This window comes from Bombina bombina, chromosome 7 (assembly GCF_027579735.1).
Source record: "Bombina bombina isolate aBomBom1 chromosome 7, aBomBom1.pri, whole genome shotgun sequence".
NCBI lineage: Eukaryota > Metazoa > Chordata > Amphibia > Anura > Bombinatoridae > Bombina > Bombina bombina.
The window spans coordinates 495,314,518-495,327,278 of record NC_069505.1 but is presented as its reverse complement, the minus strand read 5'-3'; the positions used below and the strand labels follow the sequence as shown (position 1 = coordinate 495,327,278).

Sequence of the window (12,761 nt, the reverse complement as noted above, 5' to 3'; positions counted from 1 at the left end):
TTTGATTCACTGCCAGTGCTGGGTTACAGTTATTGTAATGAAAGCACTCTCTGCACTGTGTGGTGTTTAATTCTAATGTTAGTGACCAGGCCCTGTAATACTCCAGCTGTCCTTAGTGCTGTCTCTGTACAATGCGGTCTGTATATGCAGGATTTCAAAGAAAGTGACAGACAACTGTACACACAGCGCATGCGCGAAATTAGTGTTAACGATTCTACTAAATTATGTGCGAGTCGCCTATGATTCAAATTGCAAAATGCAGCAGAAAAAAATGCAAAATTGTATTTAATCCTTTATGGACTTCTAAGTACAACACAATGCAAGAAGATTGCCTAAGGATACTCTTTTTAAAAACATTAGTGTGTTGACTGTCCCTTTAAAAAATGTTTTTTATTTTTTTTTACTAAAAGAGCAGTTTTATATCCCTTTTATTAATTTAAACATGAAACCCCTTGGCAGCCTAATGAGCATCCACGAATCAAATGAGAAAGGTGCTATAAGATCATTGCATGTGTTGTATTTTGGTGGTCAGAATACAGAAAGTCATATCAAGCACATATTGATATAATAAAACTTGTATTTCAGGTGAGTTTGGTTCAGTTATGGAAGGTCAACTAAATCAAGATGATTATATACTCAGGGTGGCTGTAAAGACCATGAAAAGTAAGTGACTGTCCCTTTAGATGTGTGATCATGTAAGACCTTATAGTTCTGGACTCTCATGTTGTCTTCTTCCTTTGCAGTCGCTATTTGCACCCGTACAGAGATGGAAGACTTTCTGAGTGAAGCTGTGTGCATGAAAGAATTTGACCACCCCAATGTGATGCGCCTTATTGGTAAGTGATTTATCAGAGTCCAAAACTATCTGAGCTCTACACTAATAATTAATTCTAATAATATGTTGGTGCTTTCTAAATAAACAATAATAATTATATTATTAATAATAATAATGGCCCATCACACAAAGACATCATGTCTACATCATTATAGATGTAGTCAATGGATATCACTCTAATTAATATATGCGTCTCAAGTGCTTTAGTGCGTTGGGGTAGATTTGGGTCAGTAATAGATGTTTATCTCATTTTTATTTTGGAAATTGTTGAATCCAATTAGCTGCTGATGTTTGTGTAAAAAAAAAACACCAGCACCATAATTTCTGAAATAATTATATTGATGTAGGAGTTGAAATATTCTTCCTGTACTAAACATAATGGCGTAAACAGTGTCACAAGACATGGACCACAAGGTTGTGAAATTCTCCATATCACCATATAAACCCCAAATGAGAATCCCACCCTTATTTATTTAAAATTTGTGAGTTGCCCAAAAGGACATGGGTGTGTCCAGTTTACGGGACATATAATTGCTCACGACAACTGGTGTCATACTTTTGTCTTGTCCTCTCTTGCCTCCTAGTGGTCAGCTAGTGTGCAACTCAACATTTGTTATCAATTGCTATCTCCAAGTTTCCATAACTCTCCTACTTAAAAACTAATTTTACTCTTACTTTGCTATAATATCTATATCTATCTATCTATCTATCTATCTATCTGTCTGCCTGTCTCTCTCTATATAGATAGATAGATAGTGGGTGATATTAAAAAAGTAAGTTAGGTATTTTATATATAGTTTTGTTTGTTGAAAACCATGGACCAGCTTAGAGTGGTCACAACTCTGATCTTTGGTTTTACAAAGTATCAGTGGCGTCACTAGGGGGGGGGCGGGGGGGGCGGGCCGCACCCGGGTGACACCCTCCAGGGGGTGACACCAAAAAAAAAAATTTTTTTTTTTTTTTTTTTTTTTTTAATTTTATTGAAATTCAAAGAAATACAATGTTGAGATGCATAGATTATTTTATTAGAGGCTGGCATTTGTGAACATTAGTGGGACTGGGGAAGTTGTAGACACACATTTTTTTTGCCCCTTGAGCCAGTGCTGCAATTTCAACAAATAGTTTTCCCGGCTGCTTTTGCTTGTTTGTACTTTGTTCCTCCCCTGCCCAATTTCACTATGAATGTTGTGGGTGTGCCGTGGGGATTGCAAAGTTGCGCTGCTAGCCTAATCCTGCCTGCCTATCTGTGCTCACTGCTCAGTGACATGCGGCCCAGGGCTGTGCACTGACAGACTTGGAACAGAGTCAGAGAGCAGAATTTTCATAGTTTGTGCGCCTAAACCTTTTCTTCAGTGATTTATTTTAACAGAGTGCTCTGTTTATCTTTCATTTGATGTTCTGCTGAGCCAGGGAGCAGCTCTAGGCATGAGCTTTATAATTAATGCAGTGCAGTTAACATATTTTGTATGTGTGTGTCTGAGTTTGTGTGTGTCTCAGTGTTTTTGTGTGTGTGTCTGAGTGTGTTTCCGAGTGTTTGTGTGTGCATTTGAGTATGTTTTTAAGTGTGTCTGAGTGTTTGTATGTGTTTTTGTGTGTGTCTGCTTTCTGGGGGGGGGGGGGTGACACCATGACTTACCGCACCGGGTGACACCAACCCTAGTGACGCCACTGCAAAGTATAAAGTCTTTCCAAGTCAGAGGGCTTGAATCCAAGTCAAGTCACAAGTCATTGTTTTCTAAGTTGAGTCGCAAGCCTTCTTTGGTTATGTTGATGCAGGTCGAAACTCATCAAATTTGGGACTTGGGTCAAAGTCAAGTCCAAGCCATGTGACTAGAGTCCACAACCCTGGCAGTGACAGAGAAGAATATGTGTTGATTAGTAAACATATATTATATATATTTTGCTTGTCTGTTATTTGTCTAATTATATAAAAAAAAAACACTCTAATTTTCTGTCTTTCTGTTCTATACTCCCACTCCGCTTTCCATTTGGCTTGGCCAGAACTATTAAAGCTTGTTTTTAAAACAGGCTAATGCAAGAATTCCTATGAGATCCATAATGTTTAAGATGTCTTTATAAGTTCTATAGCTGACTTAGCAATGTTCTCTGTTTTTGTATTAGAATTTAAACATACTGCAGAGCAAATAATAAAAATGAAATATGACTTTTATGTATTTATTCAAACTCTTATTTGAATGTAACAGCAAAATACAGGAATTGAGATGTTAACTATTTAAATGTATTTTTCTACTTATAATTGTATAAAACAAAACAAGTTAAAATATCATTTCTATACAGTATTAATTTAATTCAGGTTTATTTATTATATACAAAAAATGCTTAACCCCTTCGTTACTGTAAATTTCAGAGAACTTGCCCAAAATACCAGTGAATTTTAGCATTTTTGCTATCACTCCATTTAAACAGAAATAGAGCCTTGATTTTTTTTATTTACCTGTCAAAACTATATATTTTTTTAAGTAGAAACCCAAGGGGGGATATTTATCAAGTCGTCAACCGCAAATACGCTGGAATTCCGCAGCGTAATTGTGGCGAGCTTGATTCAACCTAGTTATCAAAGCCTACAGACTGGCAAAAGTTGAAATCTGTGACGTAACATACGATCCGCCGGTCTCAATCCGACACAGATCGATGCTTACGTCATACATATGTTCCGAAAACACATTCGGCACTATTTGACACTTTTTCAAAGTTATCAAACAATTAACAGGTACACTCGCGGCTATTCCGGCCCAGCGTACCTGGTTTTCAATCCACCACCCTGGAGGCCGTGGATGCCATAGGAATCAATGGGAATCTGGAAGCAGCGAAAGCTTATGTTCAATGCTGCCAGATATCCCATTGATTTCTATGGTAGAAAACCAGTTACGTTTACACCTAACACCCTAACATAAGCCCCGAATCTGCCGTCCCAACATAGCCGCCACCTACATAATGTTATTAACCCGCCTCTCCCGGACCCCGCCGCCACGAAATAATTGTATTAACCCCTATTCCGCCGCTCCCAGACCCCGCTACCACTAAATAAAGTTATTAACCCCTATCCCGCCGCTGCCGGACCCCGCCGCCACCTAAATAAACGTAGTAACCCCTAAAGCTCTGGCCTCCCACCTCACTACCATTAACTAAACCTATTAACCCCTAAACCACCAGCCCCCCACATCACCATAAACTAAATTAAGCTATTAACCCCTAAACCTAACAACCCGCTAACTTTACATTAAAATTACAACATCCCTATCTTATAATAAATTAAAACTTACCTTTAGAATTAAAATAAACTATATTAAACTATTAATTAACCTACCCTATTATTTTGTTTTTTAAGTAATTTAGTCATTTTTAATAGTAGATTTAAATAATTTGATTAGGGTTAGGGTTTTTTAATATGTAATATAGTTAATTTAATTGCTAGTTTAATGTAATTTTAGTATAATAGTTAGGGTAGGTTAATTAATAGTTTAATATAGTTTATTTTAATTCTAAAGGTAAGTTTTAATTTATTATAAGATGAAGCAGTGGAATAGGGATTAATACATTTATTTAGTGGCGGCAGGGTCCGGGAGCGGCGGGATAGGGGTTAATAAATTTTATTATAGTGACGGCATTTAGTGACAGGATATAAATAAAGTTGGGAAAAAGCCGAATAGCAGCGAGATCGATGACTGCTAGTTAACAACATTCCGATGCTTATCGCCCCGTACTTGGTATGCAGCTTTTTTTAATAAATATGGAGAGCGTATTCGGGTCCGCGGCCGCGATGTTAGGCGTTCGTATTGGTGCCAGTGAATGCAGCATAGTTGAGGCTTTGATAAATATCCCCACTAAATATCACCACCAAATGAGATTATATTAAAAAAAAAAAAACAACTTTATAGCCGAGGCTAGCAATTATGCAATTTATTTTTTATTTTTATAAAATTCTAAGTGCTAGATTATAAGTGGAGAGTTAAATATAGCATGCTAACGTGCGCTGGTATTAAAAGTTAAGCACAATGGAAGCCTCGTTCTAATGCCGTCAGAGATGGCATCAGAACCTAAGCGCAGCGATTGCAGCATTTTTAAATATATATGTACAGGTATACAGGTATATGCTTATATACATATATATATTTATGTGTTTATATGTGTACAGTATATACACATATTAACACATAAATATATATATGTGTATATGTATTTAAGGATATACCCTGTACATGTATTATTATTATGATCATTTATTTGTATAGCGCCGCCAAATTCCGTAGCGCTGTATATTTACTGGAAACACACAGTTCCCATAGACAGCAAAGTGCCTTTTTTTCTAGCACCCCTCACCCGCCATCTTTAAAGCCCTAAAACTGCCTATTGAAGTTGCTTTTTTTTTGTTTTAAAGGGACAGTCAAGTCCAAAAAAAACTTTCATTTTTCAAATAGGGCATGTAATTTTAAACAACTTTCCAATTTACTTTTATCAACAATTTTGCTTTGTTCTCTTGGTATTCTAGTTGAAAGCAAACCTAGGAAGGCACATATGATAATTTCTAAGCCCTTGAAGGCCGCCTCTATTTTATTTACTTTTCACAGCAGGGGAGAGCAAGCTCATGTAGGCCATATAGATAGCATTGTAATCATGCCCGTGGCTAGTGGCAGACACTGCACTAATTGGCTAAAATGCAAGTCAATAGATAATAACTAAAAGTCATGTGATTAGGGGCGGTCAGAAGATGCTTAGATACAAGTTAGTCACAGAAGTAAAAAGTGTATTAATATAACAGTGTTGGTTTTGCAAAACTGGGGAATGGGTAATAAAGGGATTATCTATCTTATTAAACAACAAAAATTCTGGTGTTGACTGTCCCTTTAAAAATTTTTTATTGACATTTTTATATTTAACACAAACAAGTAAATGGATAACAGAGATCAGTAAATATGCATTTACAAGCTGAATCACTGCATTTCTTTACCAATCATTTCAATGAGAATAATGGGAAAAAAGAAAAGAAAAAGGAGGGGGGGGGTGTGGAAGGGGAATTGAAGGGGGTTCAGAATGAGGGTCAAGGGAATCGGGAGGAGAGGGACTGAAGAAGGGGAGAAATATAGTAAAACCTCCTTGCACCTAGTTTGCTTAGAGATAACTTGTGCCTTAGATAGTTATAAGATCTAACTTTATACAGGTAAGTAAGGGTTGTCTCTTCAAATTTATGTTGCACTTTGCTCCCATAAGAAAATTATATCCAATATAAAGTCTTTCTTCCCTAAATAGCTATAATGTCTCTTCTCTAGGGATAAAGTATGTGTGACCTCAACTACCCATTGATTAAAAGTGGGGGGGAGTGTTTGTTTCCAAAGTTGGGGGATAATACGTTTGGCACATGTGAGCATTAGTTGAAGAAGTTTTTTACGATAGATACACTGCAAGTTAGCGACTTGATTTAGTACAATCATAGATGCTGAGAGAGAGAGCTGAGTGTTTAATGTAAGGTTAATACAACGTTCAATTTGGGCCCAAAAAGTTGATAATTTACAGCAGGACCACCAAAGATGAGAGCGTGTGCCCGTTTCACCACAACGCCTCCAACAGCTAGAGTAAGCTCCTGGAAATATTTCATTTAGTTTTTGGGGTGTAAGATACCACCGTGAGATGATTTTGTAATTAAGTTCTGTCAGGGCAAGTGAGGTCGAGGAAGAGTGAGTAGTGCGAAAACATCGTAGCCAGGCGTCTTTCGGGTTGAAGTTGCTTTTTATTAAAAAAAGGTACATTTTTTAAAATAAAAAATATATAATGCCCTTTATTTTGACTTCATTTGGGGCACTTTTAGAAACCTAACCAGAGATCTGATCTCTGGTTAATTTTCTGAGTGTTAATTGCTACTGAGAGCCAAGCAATAATGGGTTTTTATTGCGCTCCCCCAAATGGGCAAATTTGCCCATTTGAGGGCATGCAATAATTTAGCGCTCCACTTGTAATCTAGCACTAAATGTTTTCAATTTGTCATGACAGGTGCCATTGACATAAAGCTTACAACTCAGCAACATTTTTTTTTTCTCACGGACCTGCAGACTTTAGTGCATCCAGACCCTTATTCCTCTTCCCGTTTCTCACTCCCTTAATCACCCTTTTTTCCACCCTTATTCCATAACCCACTCACTGAACCTTAGTCTGTTTCTCCCTCCCCCTTATCAACCTCCCTCCCTTTCTCTCTCTTTTTCTTCCCCTCCACCTCTCACCCTTTCTTTTTCTATCTCTCCTTCTAAACTCCCAGTCTCTCATCCCCCTCTATTTTCACACTTCTGAGTGTTAGTCCCTTGGGTCTAATAATTTTTTTTCTGTACAAATCTCCCAGCTGATTTTGGGTGGAACCCTGTTAGTTTCTGCATTTTGGGAATGGATGCGCCCTGATTACAACATCTAAGAACATTAACTCTTAAATAAAAATATGCACGATATGATCCTAGAATTGGTGTACACATACGTAGATTAATTACACAGGGCCACATTACGAGTGGCACGCTAATAGTTCTGCGTGAGTGAAAAGTGGTTTATTGCGGGTGTTTGCATGTGTCGGATGTAGAGATCGTATTACAAGTTTAAAGTAAACGCAATCGTTCTAGCGCAATTAAAGTTAATGTACATTGAGATAGCTCTGGTTAACTGTTTTGCAAAACAAAAAAAGTGTCATAAAATACATCAAAAATATAATAAAAAAAACAGTTACAATCATGATAACATCATATTGAACAAAATAAAGTTATAAGGGCTCAAAGGTATGAGGTCTCAGGTGTAGGTGTTAGAAAAAAATGCAGGCAAGGGGCTTAAACATAGACACATAAATGTACATGTCTAAATATGTATGTATATATATATGTACTTATGTATTTATATGTGTATTTATGTATTTAGGCCTATATATATATATATATATATATATATACAACACATAGAAACACCCAGCACTCACCAGCTAGCTCACACGTGGTGCCTGAGCTTTCCCATTTGGCCAGATGCGGTGACTAACCTTTCCAGTTGTGATTTTATCTTAGCTGTGAGCTAGCTGGTGAGTGCTGGGTGTTTCTATGTGTTGTATTACTTTTTATTTGTAATCTCCCTTGTTTCTTGCACCCATTCCGGACTGGGGTTAACTGCCTGTGGCTCTGGTGACATCACAGCTTTTTTGGAGTGCTATTTAGCACCCAGGGCTGGATGTTACTGATTTACAGGATGTGTACCTGATCCGGTCTTGGAGTGCAGTTCCCTTCCATGTTTTGTATATATATATATATATATATATATATATATATATATATATATACACATAAAAATACATATGTACACATATATAGGTATATATATTAGGGATGCACCGATACCGATACTAGTATCGGTACCGATACCAAGTATTTGCATGAGTACTTGTACTCGTGCAAATGCACCGATACTTAAACCGATACCTCTACTTCCTACCCATATGCTATCTTGTGGCGTTTTTTCAAACTGCATGTTCCCATTTCATTTTAAACTTTGTAGTGGAGACTAAACTAAAAATTGTTTACTACTGTTCTGCCAATACAAATTGCTGTTATTTGTATTATTGTAGGAGAGATCACTGAACCTCGTTCAGACAAACCCCTGAAGTACTGGGCAGTTAATAAACAGATTTCCAGCTCTGGCTAAAAAGGCCCAAAAATATCTTTCTGCCCCATGCAGTAGTGTGGAAAGTGAAAGACTGTTCAACTTAGAGTCAAACCTCCATACAAATGTCAGATTGATGTTATATAACAGCCCTACAACCCAATTGCATCACCCCTTTAAATGTAATATTTTATTGTAATATTTTTTATTTATAAACATGTTCAGTGAACTGTTTTATTATTTCATAATGTCTTTTGAATTACAGCCCTTTATAATTATAAAGAAGGAATCTTAAATAATTAGTCTGTATTGTGCTTGGTAAACTGTCACATGACATTAAAAAAAAAGTATCGGTAATTGGTATCGGCGAGTATTTGAAAACAAGTATCGGTACTTGTACTCAGTCATAAAAAAATGGTATCGGTGCAACCCTAATATATATATTATTATGTTCATGTTGGATTAGCGCACTAGAGAATATCAGGTTTGCGCGTGAGTAGGGTCTTAGTTCCCCCCACACTTTTTGTGCTCCATTGAGGCCTATGGGGGAATATGTTAACGCAAAAGTTAGGCTTTTTGAGTACATCAAATTACCGAGGAGTGAGCACTGATTGGCTAAAATGCAAGTCTGTCACAAGAACTGAAATAAGGGGGCAGTATGCAGAGGCTTAGATACAAGGTAATTACAGAAGTAAAACGTGTATTATTATAACTGAGTTGGTTATGTAAAACTGGGGAATGGGTAATACAAGGATTATCTATCTTTTTAAACAACAACAATTATGGTGTTGACTGTCCCTTTAAAGGGACAATGAACTCATTTTTTTTCTTTCGTGATTCAGAAAGAGCATGCAATTTTAAGCAACTTTTTAATTTACTCCTATTATTAATTTTTCTTCATTCTCTTGCTATCTTTATTTATTTTAGCTTTTTTTTAATTCAGACCTCTGGACAGCGCTTTTTTATTAGTGGATGAATATTTATCCACTAACCAGCAAGGACAACCCAGGTTGTTCATTAAAAATGGGCCGGCATCTAAACTTACATTCTTGCATTTCAAATAAAGATACCAAGAGAATGAAGAAACTTTGATAATAGGAGTAAATTAGAAAGTTGCTTAAAATGCCATGCTCTATCTGAATCATGAAAGAAAAAATTTGGGTTCAGAGTCCCTTTAAGTAGTTACATATATGCCATCATTAGATAGCTGGCATATAATTCTTAGCTAACTTTTCTTTATTGTTTTCCTACCGTAGCCGGATATAATACTCTGTTAACACCTCTTCTTCCCCTACATGATGCATTTACCTCTAGCTAACCTGTAGTAGATGATATAACAGGCCACAGATAGAAATAGTTGGTTCGACCATCCATAAACTGTTGATAATTCAAACTCCAGCAGCAAGGGCGAGAATATCAACACAGGTTCACTATCCTAGTCTATGTTAACATATAAGAATGTTTGTTTTATCACAGATATTTAGACCATAATAATACTCTACATCTGATAGCCTCTACACATGGACTTGGCTAGTTATTTTATATTCAAGGGTACAGGCTAAAACTTTGAAGGCCACTTTTTATGTCTGAACCTTTCAGTTCTTAAAGGGACATAAAACAGGTTGAGATCTTTGCATGTCCTAAAAAGGGCTAATTAATTGCAAATAGTTTGCATAATTTTTTTTTTAAAAAATTGCTGGCAAGTATTTTAAAATAATTTTCAAAAATAAGCAAAATGAATTACATAGCTAAACTGCCTGGAGCAACCAACTTCACCCCTTCCCCCTTATCAGTGTGTAGACACAGGCATTGTATTTGAACTGAGTTCACAGCTTCTTGGTATGCTCCATCAGATAATCCCTATGCATTTTTGCATTCTACCAAAACAACAATAGATATAGATACAGCCATAGAAGGAAATGTGTGGGGGAGTTAGAGCTTTACAATTCAGAAACTTAAAAGAAAGGGTTAATGGAGTATAAATTTGCAGGTTAAGTAATTAAAGTGCATATTATTATATTTAGTCTCTATCCCAACTTGTTTTATGTCCCTTTAAGAACTTCTTGGTGACCTTTTACACTACAGTGGTGCTCTCCAGGTTGATATTAACTCACATATTTTACTCCTTCATCCAGTTCTTTATTAATTATTATATAATTGTGTTCTATACCATGACACAGTATATTACACCAATACATTAATATTCTATCAGATATTTGTCTAATGTAAGTTAATCAAATGGTCCAATAGTTACAGTGACATAATATTAAGTATCCAGGTGGTCCAGTGTAGTAGTTACTTAAATGCTAATACTTTCTGAGAAATGTCTTAATTTCTAATGACTTTCTTATTAAGCATTTATATTGTCATGCACTTTGAAAATTGTCATTATATCTATTGTTTATGTGGTGACACAATTTTCTTGTAAGTTTCTAGACCTCAAAGATTTTTTTTTAAAAATTCCCATTTAGAGTAACCCACTAAAGTCATTATTTTTAGTATATCTATTTTTATTCATACTATTGTAAGGAGCCCTACTGGTGTCAAGGAAGGTAAAAAAAATTTGTCAGTGCTATTTTTTTTTTTTTAATGTCCCCACGATGTTTCACTCGGTGAGCAATGTGCATTATAGAGTTCTCACGTTTTATATATTTCATGCGCAACATTTACTAAGACGTGCACAAAATAGGCAGTTACATAATGCACACGCAATAGGCAAGTAAACTGTGTATATCATTTTGCCAGCAGATTCCTCTGTTCAGGTAGCACGTGTGAGGTGAGCGTTAGGGTCATGTGACCCGTAGGCGGTATTTTCGCGCCACTCGCAATACTTGTGTCACGTGAGCCACCGCTGCTTATACTCGGATACTCATAATTTTAAAAGGCTGCCTAGGGGAAGCAATGTTTTTGAGTGGATTAAGGGGGGCAAGTTTTCTAACGTGGATCACCTACGTAGCATAGGCAAACCGTGTGCACTTGGGGACAAGTATTTAGTGAGCACAAGTATTAAGTGAGCACATTGTGGCAACGTTAAAAAAAAAAATTCACTCACCAAATTATAACTATAGTTACATGCTGATATTTTCTCCTTATGCTCCCTAAGCTAAATATAACGTGTTGTTAACATTTAGTTATTTTCGGCTGGTTGAAAGCTGCCAAATAGCTGCCAAAATACAGCAACATTAGGATTTTTTTTTGGCTTCCACTAAAGTAAATGGTAGCCACAAATATTAATTTTACATCAGTTTAACAATAAGCCTATTAGAGACTTAGGACTTGGTGTATGCTGTTTTCGATACACTACTTTTTTGCTATAGATAATAGGTCAAAATGTGAAACTTTTTTTTAAAATATACAACATACAAATGTTTAATAAAGTAGTTCTGAACTATATACATATAAAAGTTACCTATCAATATGAATATAAATCCTGAAGTATAAAATATGTTGTTATATTATTTTTTATAATTATATAAATAAGATAAAACTATGAAGCAACATCTAAGAACTAAACATAGGAGTCTAACATAGATATAAATTAGATAGTTTATTCATTATTTTAAATATATTTGCATGCATTTTTGAGTTTATCACAGTTAAAAGCAATTTTTTCATATAGCGCTAGATTACAAGTGGCACTCAGGTTTTCGCGATTGTTTGCGCAATGGTTAAATTACACTCGTATTACAAGTTGAGCGCAATCGTGATTTATGCTAGAATGATTACCGCAACCTCAGAGCTCTGGCGGTCAACTGTTTTGCAAAAATTAAAAAGTGTCATAAAACGCATCAAAAATACATTACAAACACTGTCTAATAAAAATGATTCATAAAAAACAGTTATAAGGGCTCATATGAAGTCTCAGGTGTTAGGAAAAAAAAGGGCAGGCGGCAAGGGGCTTTAACATAGATATACATACATATACAGGTCTACAGATGTATATGTATGAATATATATATGTACATATGTATTTATATGTGTATATATATATATATATATATATGTGTGTGTATATATATAAGTCAGGCTTGTGCATATTAGAATATGCTATTGGGTACGCTTATATGAAAATGTGCGATCGTGTTTGTGGCGAGTCAGGTTGTTTTTCCCTTTTTTTTTCTCTATTGACTTCTATGGGACAATAGGTTAAAATACCAGCGCAATCCAACAAGGGCAAAAAGTTTAATTCTAGTGCAATTAGTGCTATAGTGGAAGTGCGAAATACCGCTCCACTTGTAATCTGGCGCATAATCGGATTAAGGCTGCTAAACCACATGCTCTGAGGGTTTTT

General features: G+C 35.9%; 1 protein-coding gene across 2 annotated transcripts in view; it reads left to right on the top strand.

The window, feature by feature from the left end:
- AXL (AXL receptor tyrosine kinase) overlaps window positions 1-12,761 on the top strand; it is a 114,343-nt gene that overhangs the window by 80,701 nt on the left and 20,881 nt on the right. For both annotated transcript variants that reach the window (XM_053721645.1, XM_053721644.1), the window contains exons 14-15: window positions 586-663; window positions 744-836. In XM_053721645.1, the coding sequence (XP_053577620.1) occupies window positions 586-663; window positions 744-836 (171 nt within the window). The remainder of the gene's footprint in view (window positions 1-585; window positions 664-743; window positions 837-12,761) is intronic.